The 22,324-nt window shown below is 34.9% G+C and overlaps 1 protein-coding gene across 1 annotated transcript in view; it reads right to left on the reverse strand.

Annotated features, from left to right (window-relative positions):
* Nucleotides 1-2,835: 2,835 nt before the first annotated feature.
* LOC150086762 (ceramide kinase-like) overlaps nt 2,836-22,324 on the reverse strand; it is a 120,313-nt gene continuing 100,824 nt past the window's right edge. Inside the window, exons 9-11 of the mRNA XM_090371565.1 lie at nt 17,388-17,584; nt 11,687-11,868; nt 2,836-3,404 (exon numbers count right to left, since the gene is read on the reverse strand). Of these exons, the coding sequence (XP_090227691.1) occupies nt 3,293-3,404; nt 11,687-11,868; nt 17,388-17,584 (491 nt within the window). The 3' untranslated portion in view covers nt 2,836-3,292. The remainder of the gene's footprint in view (nt 3,405-11,686; nt 11,869-17,387; nt 17,585-22,324) is intronic.

Consider the following 22,324-nt stretch of genomic DNA (forward strand, 5'->3'; position numbering starts at 1 on the left):
TGTCGAAATCTGCTATTTTAATTTTTTACAGTTTGACTTTGGTTTGTTCACTCTGTACCACTGAGCACTGGAAGTGAAGTAGTAGGGAGATAATAATAATAATAATTATCATTTTTTTTTCAATAATTAGACTGCTGTGACTAAAGATATTATTTATTCTCATTATACAATATAATATTGGGATAAAAAATAAACAGTCTGAGAAAATAGTGTCTTTACTGCCTGGAAAGACACTATTTTCTAATACTGTTTATTTTTTATCCCAATATTAAATTGTATAATGGGTAGCTTAAAATAGTAGAGTGGTCAATAAATGTATCAGAGTGGTTTTCAGAAGAAAAACTGATCAAACTTCTGACAAGTCACCCATATAGGTACAAAACTGGTCTGAACAGTTCCTTTGAGTTTTTAATGAATAATGTATTCACCTATTGGGTGATGTTATTTGAACAAAAATGATTACATTAGGTTAACTCATCTTGTAATTTTGTAAATGTAGTGTCATATATAAAGTGTCATAAAATGGTGTCATAAAATGTAGTAATTTCTAGAAATCATAAGCAAAAACTTTGTCACTGTAACAGGATGGACAACTGGTTATCAGGCAGTATGATAGAAATGCATACAGTGTAGTGTTATTTTCTAAAATAACACTACACTAAGTACAGCAAAAAAAAGTTTTTTTTTTTATGTATTTGCTAGAGGGTTAATAATCACTAATACCATAAGGTACTGATTCATCATCTTCAAACATACCGCTTAACAAGGCTTACTAAAAAATTGATTGTTAGTGAAGACTTTGCAGCCATTTCAACATACAGTGAAACTAAATTATTTCAAGACATGTAGACACACTAGACCAGCTTATAAGCACAAGGATGTAATATATAATCAGTGTTATTATTAACAATTTATTACTACCAAATATTTCAAGAATAACAACATTCCCATCATCAGTCACTCTGATGATGCTGCTAGGTCATGAAAATAAACTGCTTAATTGCATCTTTCCTGGAATTGAGTTCAGATTATATCTGGTTTGGAAGGAAGGTAAAGAAAAAGATAGTTATTTTAGACATGACTATTCATATACTGGTACAACTTCTCAATATTTATGTGCATGAAATTTCATTCATTTTATATTTCAGTCAGATCGCTTTTAATCATTTGATTATAAGCAATTTAATATGGGGAATAGAAATTAATTCTTCTGTGTTTAACTGTAGTGAAAGTCTCAATAACATTATTATTGTCATTTTATTGCTATTTCTGTCCTCTAAGTTCCATACACAAGACTAACATATCATATGCAAGTTGTTCTTCTGTCTATGGTAAATTTTATCAGAGAAAAGTAACTCTCATTATAGACAGACTGATCCTAGAAGTTACTATATTTATACTTGTGGCACAATAGTTGTATTGAATCTGAACATGAAAATTATTGACAAATTAAATTTAACTCTGAATTTATATTAATACTATTAGAGCAATTTTTATTCTTCCTCCACTTTTAATTATGTCAGCTTCATCAGCATCATATTTTCAGCCAGAAAATTCATATTTGATGTTTTAATAAAGGGAAGTTAAATACGCTAGTTTCATTTTTGTAACAAATATGTTATTTGAATTCAACGTTCTGCAGTGGTTAAATAAAACTACAAAATAGTTTGTAGATCACTGCAGACACCCTTATAAAATAACATTCAGTAAGTACATTGGTAAATAAACTTCATTTTTACAATGAAAAATGATTTGCCATCATAAAAAGTTCAAATTCTAATTTTAAATTTTAGGTAAAAAGAGAACATCAAATACTTCTCAGAAAATGCCAATCATGCAGAATATTCTATAACAACAGTTACTGTTAAAATCCCATAATCTTAAAGCATTTTAATATATTTCATTCATTTTTCTTTCCTCGTTGCAACTTATGGATTTATAGATTCAAGTTTATAGAATGAATCTATAATTTAAAAGTCGAAATTTTAATAATCCTTTTAATTTATATTTCAGCTCAGAACCATGCAAATAAACTACACTATATTTTAACTCTAAAAACTAATGCTTTTAGCAATGTGGGCACATCTAAAGTTAACACACCAATTACTTAAATTCTTAGAATAACATATCCATGGAAATAGCCTTGAATAGACCAACCATATTATAGTCACTGCTAAAATCTGATAAAAAGTCAAGTAAATTGTGCAATTTTTGTTAAAATTAAAATGTCAGGAATTGTAACTGCTGGAGAAACATACAGTAACTTTCAACTGTTCTGTGAATCATACCAATCTACAGTAGTTCCAAAATGATCATGATTCTCCTCAAGAACAATAATGCTGATTCTGCCAAGCAATTCGCTCAACTATATTGTAACTGAAATTCAAAAATCTGTCTTTTACATCCCAATATACTGATAATATATATTACCATGGACCCAGATGCCAAATAAGTTATCTTTTCTCCTTAGTGGGAGAATAGAGACATAAGGAGTAATGAACTAATATCATATATGATCAAATAAACTTTGAATTAAATGGGGCTTATAATTTAGCATACATATTATGCACTGTATGTCCATTTATTTATTAGCATATTAACAAATAAACATTAACAAACTAATCAACAGTATAGATATATATATATATACACAATGTTTTATATAAATAAAGCTATAAAATAATGGTTTGCTAAATAGTCTGCAAAATATTTAGGGATTCACCGGTACACACACACACACACACACACAAAAAAAAAAAAAAAAAGGGGGAAAAAAATAACTGCAAATTGTTTTTATGAATTTTGAAATAAAGATCTCACATTCTTAGAGAAGGGAACTTATCTAATGTTAACATTAATGATATTTTTTTGGATATGTGCAGATGATACAAACTATCCCACACATAACTATGCTCTGTACACATCACAGAAGAACATGCACCTCTCACTCCATCTGCTCAGCACAAAATAATACATATTTAGGACCAGCCCATGTTTAACTAAAATGTATATTTGTTATAAAATGGTTCAGTAAAAATAGCTTTACCCAATACTTCATTATACAGTACCAATGAATAAAATAAAAGCTGTCATCCTTTACAACCTATGGATGGAGAAAATTACACCTTAGAAGGTGACAAAAAATGGATCCTTCAAATGGAATGAAAATAAAAATGAAAATACTAGAAACATTCTGTGAGCAAGAATTTTAGCAAATTTGTGTTGAAAAGTATATTCTCATTAAACTTGCTTAGAACGGCTATTTGTTCCCCCACTTTCAGTTTTTATTCATTTAAGAGAAAATGTATTTCTTCTTGAAAAATCCCAAACATGGAGAACAGGATGAGCTTAAATCACGTTCTTCGATACCTCGGCTAAAAACCTGGATTAACTGGCAATGGACCCTATACAAACAAAAGATATATTCAGAGTAATGTCAGTAAGTTGTTTAAACTTTACGTAAAGTTTGATTTGCTACATTTAAATTTTACAGGATCTAATTATGAGCAGTTTATTTTATATCTAATCAATTCTATTATCAGTTCACGAAATTAAAACTACCCAATGAATATGTTAAAACATCTCCACAACAAAATGTCACTGAAATTTTGCAAAACTAATTATTTATTTCATCTGTAAAGTTAAGTTAATAAATTGCATTAAACACTACGTTACTGGGAAAGAATTCAATGAAAGCATTACATGTTCCTATTTCCAGCATTTAAATGTTTACAGTATAGCTATATTTTCCATTCACTTTTTTCTTACTAGTTGTCAACACTATAAAAACCAAAATGACAAAACATCACTTTCGTATTACTATTTATATATATATATATTTTTTAAACTGTAATTTTGTAACAAAAGTGAGATATTCAGCTCACAACTTCCATACAGTTCAATACAACTCTAAAAACATTTATAATGTGGCAATGTAAGGAGATTTTTCTTTGTTTTTATAGAAAAGGTCAAAGTAACCATTCAGAATATAACTTTTCAACAAAGAGCTGTTGAAAGAGCTGTGTCTGCATTCTGTGGGGAATGTGATCATAGAGATTCAGGACTCTGTAAATAGTGGTTGGTTGGCATCACCAGTAAACTGACAAAACATGCATAACTTGACCACTTTTCACACATGATTTTTCTAAGTTTATTGTGAATAATTATGAGAGTTGCAAAATAATGGTGCCATTCAAACTGCTAGGACTAATCAGGCACAGTGTCTTTATGATTTAAAAAAAAAACAAAAAAAAAAAAAAGTTTTTATATGTAAATACAATACTCAGGCTCTTAGGACTTTATTCTTTCCTTTTGTACAAAAGCTTTGTGAAAAATGGGGTTGGAGAGGTTCCAATCTCCATGTGCTTGCTTGCAGGTTAAGTCATATTTTTATTTGTCAAATTAGAACAGACTGCCTGACATCCAGCATATTTTTTCAATATTTCAAATTACAATTTTAGAACTGTATGTGAACAACAATCTATATTTAAAAAACCACACACAGAGCCCAATTCCACAGTGTAATTCTTGCACCTGCATGTTTAGTTAAAAACACTAAATTAAATACAGTAAACTCTCACTTTAATGGATTTCAGAAGTACTATCTGCTGAGCCAGGATTTTTATAATATAGGAGTTGGTGATGCAATTGTCTCAAGTTTGATGGTATTTACTATCATTTAAATTATTTTCACTGCTGGTGAGACAGGATTTCCCTCACTATCACCCACCATTAGTCAGTCTACTGTACAAGTCAGACATCAGTAAGTGTGTCCAAATTCTTAGTTAATAAATATTTGACTCAGGCCCAATGTTTCTTTCTGTTGGCTACTTCTTGCACTTGTAGGATTATTGCTTCCTCTGCCCTCCAAGTCATTACTGGTAAAGTTCCTATTAAATTGGAAGTGATTTTTAGTTACCTTCAACATTGTAGAAGACAAGGTATTCCTTCTGTGCTGGATCGATATTATTTAAATTTAGATCTTCCTGTAAAATTAGATATTCAATGTATAAGAGATCAATTTCTTTCTGAATGGCGGCTTGACTGGATTAATGGAGCTACAGGTCATACCACTTTTCTATTCTTCCCAAAGGTCATTGAAATGAATAAGAAAAATTTAGCTTGGTTTACTCCTGGTCTTTATGCTACTTTTTCCAGTCATGGAAGTTTGAATGAAAAATTATTCTCCTTGGACCTTGCTCCTTCCCCAAATTGTTCCTGTTGTGCGGTAGAATCTGCCACTCACTTAGTTTTAATTGTATTCAGTATGTTAACTTTAGGTTTGAATTTCAACCGATCACTGGGGTTTTACATGTTGATGATCTTCCAAAATTGGTGGAGATTTTAGAAAACTATAATGCTTTTTCCACTTTTGTGGAAAAAAATCTTCAAATGTCGTAAGAGATTGGCTTCTCTTGATTTATAGTTTTGTCTTTTCTTTGCTTTGGACTTCTGTGGTTTCTTTGGTTTTTCTGTGCTGTTGCTTGTTTGATAAAAATTTTGGTTGCTTGGGGGTGCTGTTTTTCTTTTTTGATGTTTTGGTGTTGGCCCCCCCCTCTTGCTTTGGTTTTTTTTTTTTTTTTTTTTGAGTGGTTCTAGTTATTGTCAACGGTTCTAGATCGAGTTTTTCTGTATACAATGATTTCAGTTAAATCCTGTTATTATTAAGCTCTTAAACTATGCTTTTCTGTAAATAATGTAAAAAATTTTTTTCATTTTTTATTATTTTTTTTTTGTTGCTTACTGCGGGTGGCAATAAACTTTTATCTTGTTGAATTATTGTTTAATGCTAAATTATCTCGTACAATTATTTATATGTATTTTGATAATTACTTGATGTTTTGTGTGGTATTTTTAGCTTATTATTAGTAGTAGCTATGTAAACTTCTTTTGCATACTTCAATTAGCGTTGTGAATTTTCTTTTATCAGGATTCAAAATTACTGTGTTGTTAATAATGTAAATTGAATTTTGCAGTCTGCGCCTTACATGGCTCCAACTGTATATTACAATAATATCGTGAACTGTCTGTCTTCTAAGGGTTATAAAATTACTATGTTGTTAATAATGTAAATATTATTTTGTTGTCTCTGGGGGTTGCAGAGGGCCATTTCATTTGTTGGCTAATTGTATTTTGTTAATTCACCTCGTTTCATTGGTGAATTATATATGCTACATTACTTGAAATTGTTGTTTTTAATAATATAAATATCATCCTGTTGCCTCTGTGGGTTGCAGAGGGCCATTGCGTTCAGTTGGCTAACTGTATTTTGTTAATTCACCTTGTTCTGTTGATGAATTGTTCATGCTAATTATTTTTAGCTGATGATTCGAGGTTTTAGTGTATCTTTCACCCATAGCTTGGGTCATATGTCTTTGGCAGCAGGGGTTCTTGTCTTAATAACCTTAATAGTTGTTTAAACCTGAACTTATTTAAAATGATTTTATGTGAGTTGCTGCTTAAAGGGTTTTAGATTTTATGACCTGTTTTATCGTTTTAACTTCTATTTGTTTGTTCTTGCTGATAGTTTCAGCTGAACTTGTATATTATAGAAGTTGTTGTGGCTGTTTAGTAAATTGCCATCGGTATTGGTTGAGGATTCTCAACATTAGTGTTTTCTCCTTGTTTTGTTTGGATGTCTCTGTCGTGACAGCCTGTATTTGCGTTTGCTGGCTTGACCCTGATCCCAGTTTTCTAGTGGCGGGGTTGGGTTCAGCCTATCACTTGTTAAAATGTAAAATACTGCTTGATTATTGTTAACTTAAATTTTAAGTTGTCTATTTGGACTTGCTCTCTGATTGTGTCTTGGAAGTGGTATTAGATTAATTACCTTGTTATGTGTTGTTATCTTGCATTAGTCATGTTGTTGAGGGTTTTGCTGATTGATTGGCTGTTTTAGTTGTAAGTTTTTCAAGGTTTTGTAATCTTATTGATTTGCAGTCTTTCGATTGCTTATTGGTATGATTCTTGCCTTGTTGTTTTTGGAGTTTTAAATTTGATTTTAGGTTATTATCTGCCTTATGGTTGATATTATGACTGGGTGAAATTGATTGTATGTAAACCCCCGCTATTCGTGGTATCTGTATTCGCGGTCGCTGATTTAATATAAAATGAAACCTAAAAAAAAAAATGTGAATTTTAAAGCGCCGTGAACATTTTCCGCCATAAAAAAACATGGGCGTGGCTAAAATTATCTTTCCTGGTCAAAACAGCGCTCAGTGGGTGGGGGGAGAGGGGTGACAAAATCGCAAACGTGGATGTTTCTCGCTAATCCTTGTTCAGTATGTGTTATGTGCTTGCCATGGAAGGTTTTGTCGTTTGATTTTAATTTATGTTTATAAATTGAATAAATTTATCAATTTATAAATTGATATGCTTACAAAAGTGATAAATCTATCGTTTTGCAGTGTAAAACAAACTTTGTTTTACACTGCAAAACTTTGTTCTTCGTTCTTCTGCCCCCTGACTGCTAAATACCAGGTGCTGGCTTATAACATACAACAAAACACACATTAATATACACATAAAGATACAGACATTTCATTAGATTTTTTTCCCTAAATGCTGGCCTTGGCACTTTGCCGTTAGATGACTCGGCGGCATATAGGGGAAACCCTGGTTACTGCCTTTGCATACAAGAATACTTTGTACCAGTGTTAGTATTAATGTCATGTCATCTACAGTCTCATAGATCACATAACAGGGGTAATTGTTTATAGCAAAATTTTTACACAGGTGGTGGTTTTTGTAACTAATTTTGTTTTTTATGTAATTCTCTTTTGTATCCTCTCAGGAACACACTTGGCAAATTTTGTAGCATTTCCTAGAGATATCTCTAAATAGGAGTATTTTAATTATGACCACCCCAGTATATTACTATATAGTAAATGCCCAATTATCTGTGTGTAAGATTTTTCAATTTGCTTTTCCCTCTAGTTTTCATTTCTTTCTCATCTATATTCTACTCCAGTTTTGTTTTTAACAGTCTACCATTAATTATCATCAAGGGTAAAGACCCTTGATGGTAGTTTGTTAAGGGGAAGAGTTTTTGTTTTCATAAAGGTGACTACAGTGGTCTCAGACAGTTTTTAAATTCTATACAGTGGGAGCAACAGATGATCCCACAGTATAGAATTATGGCATTAAGGGCAATGGCGAATTCTAAATGGGAAGCCTTCAGGGACTTAATCTTGGAGACTACTAAGTTTTTCATACCAACAAAGAAATACTGTTCAAGGTTCAGGCCTAAATGGATGTCAGACGAATTAATGGGGCTCATGGCAGAGAGGAAAAATGCATGGGATGCATATAATTTATCAGGCAACACAGAAGCCTACGCCAAATATAAGTTAGTCTGTAATCAAGTTAAGCAGGCAAAGGCAGATGAGAAATCTTTGGCAAAGGATGCAAAGAAAACAGCAAAGAGTTCTTTGCTTATGTAAACTCTAGAAGGATGGGATGAATTGGATTGGTCCACTTAACATAGATAGTTCAACTATTGATGATCCTGCTCAAAAAGCTCATAAACTGAATGAGTATTTTGCATCTACATTCACACATGAGTTATTCAAGGGTGGGAATACCTGAAGTTTATCAAACTCTAACAGGGAGCTAAGTGATTTTGTAATAACTGAGAGCAAAGTGGAGGAGAAATTGAAGTTAAACATAAAAAAAGCACCTGAGGCAGATGGAATCTATCCAGTTATATTGAAGGAGGCAGCAAGGGTAGTAAGCAAACCCTTAGCCATAATTATGGGAGCATCGTTAGAGTCAGGGGAAGTCCTCATGGACTGGAGATATGAAATTGTATCCCCAATTGACAAAGAGAGTTCAAAGGGTGACACAAATAATTATAGACCTGTTAGTTTAACTTCTGTTCTGGGGAAAATAATGGAGTTACTGGTTAAAGAAGCATTACAGCAGGGGTGGGCAACTTTTTTCGTCAGCGGGCCGAATGAAATTTTCGTATTATGATGCGGGCCGAATGAAATTTTCGCATCATGATGCGGGCCGGAATAGATTGAACGATTTAATAAAAAAAATCAGAACCTAAAAAATGTTATATTACTTGAATTACCAAATTATTAATGTATTTTTTAAAAAAATATCTGAATGTCCAATTATCATTGAAAATGCGGCATTCAGCATTAATTTTTCTTTTTTTTTTTAATTGGCTCATTTTATGGGCTATAAATTATATTAAATTAAAAATTGTAATAATTAGAAAAGGAATAAAACATAAAATATCTCACACCAATATTATTTTTTTCAATAAGAAGTCAAACCCAAAGGAACTTCGTTCGATCGATGCTACAATAATAATTAGGAAATAACTCTTTGACGCTGCGTAGAATCACTTGGTTACTGTTGTACTGGCCGCGATTCCTGATTGAACCGAATTAAGCCGAACGTTTACGGCGAGTGTAGTCAGGTATGGATTTTCTATATTTATGCATTTACCGAGGGGGCCGGATTCAACATCGTCGCGGGCCAGATGTGGCCCACCCCTGCATTACAGGATCATCTAGACAAGACTGCAGTAATAGTTCAGACACAGGATGGGTTTGAGGTATTGTCTGACCAATTTGATTGGATACTACGATGTCACAAAGGAACTGGACAAAAAAATAATTTTGATATCATATACTTGGATTTCAGGAAAGCTTTTGATACTGTTGCACGTGGAAGACTGCTTACAAATTGAAGTGGTAGGGCATTAAGAGCAAGTTGCTGCAATGGATAAAGGGATGGTTGAGTGGGAGATGGCAGATTGTGGTAATGAATGGACACTACTCTACGTAGACTAATGTTATTAGTTGAGTCCCCCAGGATTTGATGCTGGGCCTATTGTTGTTTTATGTATTTATCAATGATATCGATGAAGGTATATCAGGCTTAATGTCCAAGTTTGCAGATGATACAAAGCTTGGCAGGGTTGTTAATGACAGTAAAGACAGTATGCTACTGCAACAGGATCTAGAAAAGTTAGGCAGATGGGCTGACAAGTAGCAACTAAAGTTTAACGTTGAAAAATGCAAAGTACTGCATATGGGTAGCAGTAACCCAAGAGAAACATACCAAATTGTGTGGTACTACACTCAGGGAGGTGTAGAATGAAAAAGACCTAGGGGTAATTGTGCAGTCAGATATGAAGTTCTCTGAGCAGTGCAGATGGGCTGCCAGAGCAGGTCATGGAGTTTTGTCAATGATATATAGGAATTTTGACAAGGAGGTGATTATCCTTTGTATAAGGCAATGGTCAGGCACACCTTGAGTACTGTGTACAGGTCTGGAGGCCTCATTTTAGGAAGGGTGTAGAGTTGCTAGAATTGGTACAGCGAAGTTGTTGTTGTTGTTGTTGTTTGGTTTTTAGGAGCATTAGCAACTAAGGCTATATTGCTCCGGGGATATGCGGTGGTCATACCCTGACCTTTCCGCATCCTCCGTATTTGGTGGTGACGGGCTTGAACCCCGGTCTAATCAAGAAGCGTGTGCTACGCACTGCTGCTCCTTCCCACCTGGCTACGGAGGCGCCTTGGTACAGCGAAGGGCAACAAGATTGTTGAGAGGAACAAAGGGGTGCGCTTATGAAGAATGCCGTAAGTTCTGCAAGTTGCAGCATCTGGAGACTTGGCACCTGCGAGGTTATTTGATTGAGGTGTATAAGTCCTTGAATGGTTTGAGCAGGCTCAATGCTGATGGGATACTTCCACTTGTCCTGATTAAGAACCCGAGGGGGCATAGATTCAAATTGAGGAAAGACAGTTGTAGAATAGATGTGCGAAAGTTGATAGCTTAAATAAATTTAAGGATGAACTAGACAAAAATTGGGAGTGACTGGATGGGTGAAATGGGAAGGTTTTTTTTTTTTTGGCTGATGCTGTATAAGCTTGTTTTCTTGCATCTTATGCCTCAACTAATGCTAAGTTTTATGGATCCTTCCAACTAACAGCCAACCTTCCAATCAACCAGTATACACTTTCTTGATGTAAATCTGTAGTAACAAAAACAAAGATTGCAATTAAATTCATTTAAGAATAAAATGTTCACGTTAATTGTGCTTTCTATAAATTTAATAATTAATCTTTGAAACCTTTAAAATTTGTTATTGTTTCTTGTTCGAAAAGTTCCACTAATCTCTGTTCTGAAGTCTAGGTAGATCTTACGTATTCTTACTTGGGATTATTAAAGAATATTATTATTACTATCTGATAAAAAAAAAAAAAAAAAACACCCATGGTACTAAAATATTTATAATTTATCTACTGGAAATTTAATACTCAATAGTTATTCAAGTATATTTGTTGATACTATAGATAAGACAGATTATGATTGGAGTCACTCCTATATATTTTTTATCAAAACTAAAAGCCCTGACTGATATGTGATAAAATAATTGGGTTATTTTATCATGATATGTGCTGCATTTCTGCCATTATCCTGAATAACTGGCAGTTTACTGTATTACTATCTAATCAGCTGTGATAATCATTTCACAATTTGTGCTTTAAATGCTTGGTAGATCTTAGTTAATCAAACATTGATGGGTTAATACTGATTAGGATAAGTTTGCATGACAACATCTCTATCATTTTTTTATTTTCTAATCACAGTGCAATATCACATATCTGAACTAACTGGAGGGAGGAAGAGGGAATAAAACCAGATACTTAAAATACTTTCATACCTGACACGTATAGCTGGTTCTGAGATAATTTCTCCATCACAATTCCACACACTTGTAGTAATACGTTGATGGCTATCTTGAACTCCTGTACAGCCAGCAGCAGGGGTCCTATCACCTTCTGGAATATAAGGATTGAAGTAGAACTCTCGAACTCTGTGTACTTGAACAAAGGGTAGATCAAACTGTAATAAAATAAAGAAAATCAAATGTAATTAAACATGTCTTAGAAGAAAGTGGAAAAGAATGGTTTCTATAAATGTTAAGATCTACACATAATGGGAATTTAATTTTAAATATCTTTTCATTCACAGTATTTTGTTTTAGTTCCAAAAGCTGTTATAAACAGAGAATGCATTTTGTTTTATGATAATCAAAAATTGGAAACAATATTCATAATAAGCAATTTTTTAAGGCCATTAGCATATAAGTGTAATGTACATATTGTCTTCACCATGTCCATCTGTATGTATGTAACAACTCAACTAATGGTAGATTAATTTTCATGAAATTTTATATTTGGGTCTTTTAAAACTTGAGTTATTCAAAATGTCATTAAAATCAAGCCAAGAGAAATACAGAAATTATATATTTTTTTTTTCCACAGTCGTGGAACATATCTGGTCAACTCATCATGACCTTAATCCCAGACGTGATTGTGAGGTGATTGACCAATCCTGACACTACCATCACTGCCTTTGGTTAGAATCGTTAAATATACCAAGCTGTCCAAAAGCCTTAAATTGCTGCAAAGGTACAATGTTACATCCTATCTTAGAATCAACAGTTTTGAAATTCTACAAACGCTGGCAGCAATCCCATACACATCTGTGCACCAACAATGAGTGCCAATCTAGTGAATGAATGTTTGCACAATCTCGTGGTCATGTGCACACTCTCAAAGTCATCTGAGCATGCACAGCTCATTTAGTATTTATTTTATCTCTAACGTCTATATTTTGTTAGTATTCTGTATGCGTTTATTTTCACTTGCTGAAGAAGGGGCCTATTATCCTGAAACTTCCTGTATTATCTTAACTTAACTTATTAAAATCTAGTTACTGTTTCCAATGGATGTGTGGTATTACTCTCTTATTTATATATATATATATATATATATATATATATATATATATATTCTTTATAGCATAGTTTTATATCAGAAAACAATATACATCTGACTTCTGTGAATATAAAGCAATTAAAATGCAACTTTAAGGCCTAAATTTTATTTTATTTTATTTTTTTTTTTTGGTAGTTATTGGCGCATCGGCTTCTGTGGCCATAATGCACCTCCCAAGGTTTTTGCAGTACTTTGATCCAAGCCCAAGGCGGGATTCGAACCCGCAACTTTAAATTTTAAACAACACTGATGCAGTAATCTGTGATTTTAGGAAGGACATGGATCTGTTGGAACAGGTACAGAAAGAAGAGTATCAAGACTGGCAGGGATGCAAAAGGGTGCTCTTAGCAAGAAAGGTTTTGCAAAGTACAGCATCTGGAGACTAGGCACCTGCAAGGAGGTCTGATTGAGGCATTTAAGGCATTTATTATTATTAATTTTTTATTATTTTATTTATTTATTTTTTGCTGGCTTTTTACTTTCCGTGGATGCAGGATTTTATTTTAACTGTTTTTTAAATTCATTACTTTATTTATTTTTTTGCTGGTACCTTGCGTTTGGGCTGCAGGATTATTTGCTGGTACCCATTAGTCTAGCACTTCCTCCAGTCAGTACAGAATTTTATCATTTATTATTTTTTTTCCCCTTATTAGGGCAGTAAGAGCTGCAAAGCAGAGGTTTTCGAGGGTGGTCATGGTACACACATAGTTCTAGCCTACCTCCCTGTGGTGTAGACATACACACTGGGCAGGCTTGCCAGGTGATCACCTTCCTGGTGACAAAATGGCCAGAAACAACTAAACAACAACACACACTGCATAAACATAACACCACACTTCTGGCCTTTTACAGAGTTCTGTATTCATCACAGTGTACCAAGGCAGAGTTGCACTGATGTTCAGATGCAGTCATACATAAAATACCATACATATACATAAGGTGTTTCAGGCTTGAATAGATTGAGTAAGCTCAATGCTGATGGTAAGCTAATTCCTCTTACACACAAGAGGGGACATAAATTAAAACTGATGAAGGTTGGTTGCAGATCAAATGTGTGGAAATTTGCCTTCAACCAGAGGGTTGTTGATTGTTGAAACAAACTCCCATCTGGTATTGTAGAGGTGGTTAGTTTGAATAAATTTAAGGAAGAACTATATAAACTGTTACAGGGCATAGACAGGTGAAATGTGAAGTGTTTTTTTTTGGCTGATGCTGTATAAGCTTGCTTTCTTGCATTATTTACCACCACTATGAACTACTACTAACAATAACTAGCCAACAATTTTAAACTTTTTTTCAATAACATGAACGAAATCAACTGATTTTGACTAAATCACATGTGCTGGAAACGAAAACGACAGTAGAAAGTTCATAGCATGCCACATTTTCGTGTTATGGCTTCGTGATCCTTTTTTCCAAAAATTGTGAATTTTTACTTATCTAAATGTACATGACTACTTTTCCTTATAAATTAATTACTTGAAATAGAAATGACAACCAGTAAACATTCCAAATGGATAAAAAATAACATATTTAACCTTTATAAACCACCTATTTGGATTTAGGTAAGCAATTAACCCACAAAAGTGGGGGCAAAAAATAGGAAATCATACTACTTAGTTATTTTTTTCCTCTTATGAGCAGAATGGTCCTCTCTTATCAGAAACCAGCAATAGTTACCCATCATCCTTGGTACTTCTACTCCATGAGACCCAACTTAATGTGCATAGTGTGGATATCTTGGTGGAGTCGTTCCCCCTGCTCGTCACTGACAGATTTCAAGTTTTCCGGAAAGAAGTCCAGGTGTGAATGTAGGAAGTGTATTTGCTACATTTGGCATTCTAACTTTTGATAGTTATGCAACAATTCTTCTATCAACTCTTTGTAGTTGATAGAAGAATATATTCCCTAAAAAATCCACTAACAATAGCTCTGAAGGATTTCCATGCAGCTAATTCAGTGGCATTAAGTTTAATTTCAAATATTTCATCCTGTAAAAGCCACGTAATTTGTGGACCTACAAATATACCATCCAACTTTGCATCACAAATTTTTGGAAACTGGCTTTTTAAGTGCTTGAAACCTTCACTATTTTTGTTCAGGACTTTTACAAAATTTTTCATGAGACCCAACTTAATGTGCAAAGGCAAGAGAAGCACCATTTCAGGTTTCACTAAAGGCATGTATCTGATGTTGAGTTTCCCAGGAATGTATTCTTCTCTGATGGGCTATTCCTTCACAATATAATGACGTTCTACTGCTAGACTATCCCATAAACACAGGAAACAACATTACTTAGTAAAACCACCCTGTAGTCCAAGCAACAAAGCGATTATTTTTAAACCACCACAATTTTTCCAACAATATTTCTTATAGTTTAAGGCATTTAATAGCAATTACTTGCTATCATAGCTTTCTTTCATAGCCACCGAATGAGCCACTGGGACTGAAGGTTTGATGTTACCATTGTGTAGCAAAACTGCTTTTAAACTGAGTTTAGAAGAATCGATGAATAATCTCCATTCTTCAGGATTGTGTTCAAACCCTAGTTCATCCATCAATCCATTTGCATCTTTGCAGACACAGAGAGAACCTTCCACTTGATACTAACCAGCAAACTTTATTTTGTTCCTAAATGCAGAACTCCTTGTGGTTTTTGCCAGCAAATTCCACTACTGCAACCTGGATCCTAATAGCTCAACCTCTTGCTTTGAAAGATTTAAATCCCTAACCAAATCATTAAGTTCACTTTGCTCAATTAAGTGTGGGGTTTTGTCATTTTCAGGATTGTAACTAGAATCAGCAGAAGTTTAGGAGGCAGGTATGGGCTCTAGTGACTCTTGCATTTATTCTGGAATAGATTTCTTCACAACTAGGTGGAGGAATAGGGAGTTCTGGTGCATGTGGCAATGGTCTTATTGTGAATGGAAGATTAAGGTATTTTATTTTAACTATTATTTTCCTTGAAAACCTTAGTATTTGTGAGGCAGAAATAATAATCTTCAAGGTGACTTGTTGATTCTTGCCGGATCATCGGAACAGCAAAAGGAATTTTAGAATTGTTCCCCTTCATCCATTCAGTCAGATTTACATAGCACATTACATATAACGGTGCCCATCTTTTATACTGATCACCCACGTGACAACCAAAATAAAAATGATAAGCTTGTTTCACCTTGTCCGTGAGTAATCGATATTGCGACTTTACTGTAAATTATCCACAAACATAGCAAAAACTGTTAGGATAATTAATGCATGCATGGTGTTTTTGCTCCATTTCACGAGTTTTCACAAGACCAAAATGGAACCTTAAAACACCACAACCTACCACTAGATCTTACAAATTGAAACTAACCCCAAAAATGTACATTTAAGGGCTAGAGACAGCTTGTAAACAAGTTGTCTTTCACAGAGGAATCTGGCTGCCGAAATTATAGTAGGGTCCAAACATGCTACCGCATAATTATTATTATTAGGCCATATGGTGCAAGGAAGCCTAAGGCTTATGCTGCACCAGCCAAAAAAAAGGAGTTACCCTGAGAGAGAGAAAAATAGAAGGAAATCACCAAGAAAGAGAAAAATGATGATATCCAGCTCAGGACCCTGGGTGTGCCAAGCCCATACTCACCAGATGCAAGCCCCTGAGGTTTGATAAGGATTATATTAATATAACTTAGAGTGGCCACTCCTCTGGGCCATAAAACTAAAAAGAGGTATTAGTATACCATTAAACAACACAGATATGTCTCTTTTGTTACAATACATTCGACCGGGAAAGGTACAGAGCGTGATGGTGGACAATTCCATTCATTTTGAAGCTATTTTTTTAAAACTGTTTTTGCATTTTTCTGAAAAATGTGACATGATAGAAACTTTTTACTGTATATGCATAATCAACACATAAAAATTAACATAAAATACTTCTTTCACCCATGTTAGCACGTTGTTGAACAGTGTAATCTGCCAGTATGATGGCATTCTTACACAAACTAATTTTGATGGTTTATGTGCAGGAAAGATGAAATTCAATTTCTCAGTGAATGTTATGAATATACTGTACTTTGCATGGACATTATTTGTGAATCTTTACTGAACACTTTTGCATCAGTCAGATAACTGCAGTCAAGATTACTAAGGCTTTCAGTGTGAAATGCTGGCACCATGCACTATGACATGAACATTTCTTACTCCAGATGATATGCAACACTCACTCATTCACACTGCACTTTCAAGCTTGTGCCTGCATTCAGCAAATACTGTGAACTATTTTTTTGAATTTGATTGCAGTAGTCCAATAAAGGCACATACTGCACTGAAGGAGTAAAACTTCACAAAAAGTTTAATATTGTAACCTCTTACCTGCAGTTGAGAGAGAGAGAGAGAGAGAGAGAGAGAGAGAGAGAGAGAGAGAGAGAGAGAGAACAATTTTGGCTTTAATGGTCTTTTGCCCTTTGCCCAGTTTACATGTATGGTTTGTTTTTTTTTGGTTAACAAATGTGTGGAGGCAATAGTCACATACACAATGGAATGTTTACGACCAAAAACTAATCATGTGTTCTCAGAAATCTTGTTATTACTTACTGGACTCTGATTATGGAAGGCAGTCCTAAAAAGATAGCGCAAGTAATTCAGACGAGAGCAATGCGACACTAAAACGATATCACTACACCCGTTACCAAGATGAGCAGATGGTGAGATTCCTTCTTTTGTCATACCACAGCTGCAACTCATGGTAGCCACATTAATGGCAATGAACTGACCACGTACAGTAATCCAACCTGAAAAATGAGTAAAAATATTGTTCTCTCAACATCTTATCAAATACATAAAATGGTAGGTTTACTATGTTTTCTGAAACGTTTTGTTTCATTTTAAAATTTTCACTACATTTAATTTCAATGTGAGTTAAAGAAATTTTTCTGAACTTTAATGAATATTTTAGTTCCATACTATAGTGAAAACCCACTACAACAAAAATTGAGAAAATCAGTAAAAATACTTACATCCCAATTATCGGTTAAAAGTACATAAACTTGAAGAAATTGAAAAAATCTGTCCATCATAATAACATTTACTGCAATTAAACAATAAAATAATGAAATATAGTTGATCTTGTATATGAATGTTATGTAATGACTGGCTGTAACAAAAATGATTTAGCACCTTGAAATTTTTTTCTTTTCTTTGCAACACTGTCATGAAGGACAGCATCTGTTTCTTTTATTCTTATGGCTGGTGAAAAGGGACAATGAAAATTACATACATCTTCTATCGATTTAACTGTTGCTGACACTGCAAATTCTTGCCAGAATTTACCATTTTCAAAGCGAATACACTTGCATTTTTTTTTTCATCCCAATAAGCTTTATCTTAAAATGTGCTTTATACATCTTCCCACATAAATAAAAAATAACTTCAATGGAACTGTGTCAAATACTGCTTCTCCTAGTATACATCAACCTGTCTACAGCCAACATGTCTATAATTCAACCTGTCTGCAGCCAACATGTCTAGATGCTGGTTAATGACTCATAAAAATAGAAAAAGGAAGACAAGTCGCAAAACTCAGTATGTTTTCTGGTGCTCCAATCATATGTTTCCATAACTTTGAAGGATGAAAACATTAAGAGCACATCCTAGTAGCATGAACAAGAGTTAAAGAGAGGAGGTGTATTAGCAAAAATATGTTAAAGAAAAAAAAATTATATTATTGCTGCAAAAGTTTCATATTTATACATTTTACTCAATGTTACAGTAGAAGACTTCTCATTATCGGTCATACTTGTAATAAGACTTGCACTGTATACAGTAAAACAGATTAATTCGAAGTTCAAGAGATAAAAATGTCCATTTTCATTTAAACAGGTCTGAAGTATTCAATATACGAGGGGTTTCCAGAAAAGTAAGGTAATAATTTTTTTTCTTAATAATGGTGAAAGGGAATGGAAAGAAATGCAGTGAACAGATAGACCCATTAATAACATTTAAAAAAAACTGCCAGTGCAGTGTTGCAGTACTGTCACCTCACAGCAGATTCCAGTTGCAAAATGGCAGCTACCATGTGAGTGTGACCCAAAACAGGTGTTTGTGAAGTTATTCACTTTTTGCAAGCAAAAAGGGTCTTCACCAAGTGACATTCACCGTGAACTGGTTGCTGTGTATGGCAAAAAGGTGATGACAAAGAAGCAGGTGTGTTTTTGGTGCAATGAATTTAAAGCGGGCTGTGTTGACATTGAAGATCAACATTGGGCAGGCAGGCCTTCATTGAGCAAGACAGAAGACAACATTTCGCGCATTAAAGGGCATTGTTCTTGAAAACAGGCGAGTGAAATTGCACAAATAGTGAACATGAGTAAGTCAACTGCTCACAAAATTGTTCATGGTGCCCTTGGCTTACGAAAGTTGTGCTGCCGCTTGGTGCTCCAACAATTGTCAGAGGAGGACAAAGCAAAATGCATAGGAATGTGCCTGGAGAACCTGTTGCGATACAGCGACGAAGGAGAGGATTTTCTCGCTCGCATAGTCACAGCAGACGAAACGTGGGTTCATCACTTTACTCCGGAGAGCAAACAAGACTCCATGACCTGGAAACATCCACAATCTCCTGTTGTGCAAAAAATTCAAAACTGTTCCCAGTGTCCGAAAAGTCATGGCCAAAGTTTTTCTGGGATCGCCAAGGCATTCTTGTTGGTGGATTTCTTACCGAAGGGAGGTACAATCAATACAACGTTGGAAAAACTGAAAGCCAGTGTTCAATGCAAATGACCAGGACTTCTGACAAGCAGTGTGATTTTGTTGCATGACAACGCAACTCCACACACTGCCCACACCACTCATGAGTGGTTGTGCCATAATTGTTGGGAAACTCTGTCACATCCCCCCTACAGCCCAAGCCCAGACTTAGCGCCTTCAGACTTCTATTTGTTCAGCCCTCTGAAAAAACACCTTTCAGGAAACCATTTCACCATGGATGAGGAAGTTCATCAGGCAGTGCGACGTTGGTTACTGTGTGTGGGCACGGACTTCTTCAGTACTGATATTGATAAACTTATCCAACGTTGGGACAAGTGCATCAATGAAACTGGAGACTTTGTGGAGTAGTGTATGTTTACTTATTTCTTGGTGTGTAATTTCAACTTCGTATTATTAAACATCATCGAGAGAAAAAATATTTTGAATATGTTGATATTAATTAATCACAAGAAATTTTTAATCAGATATTCTTAGTAACACCGTACAGAATTTTCGTAATTCTTATTAAAGATATTAATAATCGTTTAGTTTTTTGACATTCCCTGTCAGAGATTTGGTAATTTGGAATCTCCTCATTTCGATCTTCTCTGGCTTAAAATCTCTCTACCTCATTGTGTCAAATTCATCTGTTGTCTCTACCGTTCTCCCAACTCCACTAATCACTTGGAGCTCTTTGACTTCCTCTCTTTGCAACTTGACTTTCTCCAGTCCAACTTTCCTAACAGTGAGGTAATTTTCCTTGGCAATTTAAATGTTCACAACTCCAGCTGGCTTCCGTTTTCTAGCCACACCGACCCAGCTGGTTGAGTTGCTGAGGCTTTTGCAATTACTAATGACCATGCACAGATTGTTCATTTACTTACAAGAATACCGGACAATCCTAACCATACAGCCAACACGCCTGATCTTTTTCTCACAAACAACCCTTCTAAGTACACGGTTGAAGTAAAAGGTCCTTTAGGCACCTAAAATCACACCTTGGTGATTGTCTCTTCTCCAATGGAGCCTTTAACTCATGGCTATTCCTGACCTTGTGTTGTTTGGCATTACAAGAATGCAAAATGGGATGACCTGCAAGATTTATTTTCTTCTTTTCCTTGGTCGGATTACTGTTTCAAAACTTTTGATATCAACGTTTGCTCAGATCGTGTCAGTGAAATTATTCTTGTAGGAATGGAATCCTTTATTCCACACTCCACTTTAAAATCTCGTCTGTTATCTAAAGCTCGGTTTTCCAATAAATGTGCTAAGGCTGTTCAAGAGAAGAACGTTGCATATTGTAATTGACTTGTTTCTAATTCTTCAGTTTCATTTTCTGCCTACACCAGAGCTCGCAACAATTGTAAAGCAGTTATTAATCAGTCCAAACTAGATTTTGAACAGGCTAAGAGTAGAAAACTTGCTTCTTGCCCTAATGGTAGCCAAAGCTATTGGCTGCAACTTTTACCTATCTCTGCTCCCAACTCTGTCCAAACCAGATGGTTCTGTTGTCACTTCAGCCAAGGATAAAGCTGACCTGCTAGCATCCCATTTTTCTTCGAACTCATGTATTAATGATCTTGGTAAAACACCTCCCACCATGCTCCATTCAATGCCTCCTGTGGTCTTCCGTCAAAAGGATGTCAGAAGGATTTTGACGAATCTTGATGCTAAGAAAGCTCCAGGTGCTGATGGTATTTCTCCACTTGTTCTCAAAACCTGTGCTCCTGAACTTACTCCTGTTCTTTGCCGCCTTTTTCACTTTCTTATTCCAAAGGCGTTTTTCCTTCTGCTTGGAAATCTGCTCATATACAGCCAGTTCCTAAAAGGGTGACAAATCCCTCCCATCCAATTATCGTCCCATTGCAATTACTCCTACTCTTTCTAAAGTAATGGAGAAATCAATTAACTACCAACTCTTAAACTAACTAGAAACCTTCTGTCTGATCAACGATCGCCAGTATGGATTCCGTCAGTGTCAATCCACTGGTGATATTCTGGCTTATGTTACTCGTTTATGGACTAATTCAATGGAAAAGTTCGATGAAACACAAGTAGTTGCTCTTGACATCTCAAAGGCTTTCGATTGTGTTTGGCATAAAGGTCTTCTAAACAAGCTTCCATCTTATGGTTTGCCAACTGTTTTTTGTAATTGGTTATCCAGTTTTCTCTCTGATCACTTATTGAGGGTGATGGTAGATGGCTCTCTGTCTTCTAACTTCTCCACTAATGCCGGTGTCCCCCAAGGTTGTTCTTCCCCCCCCCACTCTTTTCATCTTGTACATTAATGACCTTCTTCCATTGACTAGAAATCTTATCCATAGTTTTGCCGATGATAGCACATTGCATTCCACTTTCCATTTTGAGAAACCTTGCCCTGCTCAATCAGCTTCAACTTCTCAAAAATCCGCTACCAATTCCTGAAATGCCGATCTCCAGGTAATTCTCCAGTTGGGCAAAGACAACTTAGTTGATTCCAATTCTTCTAAAACTCAGTCATGTCTTATATCTCGTAAAAAAGGATTCTTCTGCTCCTATGCTTATCTTTGGTGACACTCCGATTTCTAGACAAGATGATATATCTCTTTTGGGGATTACCCTGACTTCTAATCTCTCTTTGCACAAGCACATTACAAATATTGCTTCCTCTGCATCTAAAAAACTTGGTTTTCTCTTTTGCTCTCGGTGTTATTTTTCTTCCAAACAGCTGTTCACTCTTTACAAATTGCAAATCTGCCCTACCATGGAATATTGTTCCCACATCTGAGGTCGTGCACCGAAAACCT

The sequence above is a fragment of the Mastigoproctus giganteus genome, chromosome 4 (genome assembly GCF_048544385.1).
Source record: "Mastigoproctus giganteus isolate SK-2022 chromosome 4, ASM4854438v1, whole genome shotgun sequence".
NCBI classification, from domain to species: Eukaryota; Metazoa; Arthropoda; class Arachnida; order Uropygi; family Thelyphonidae; genus Mastigoproctus; species Mastigoproctus giganteus.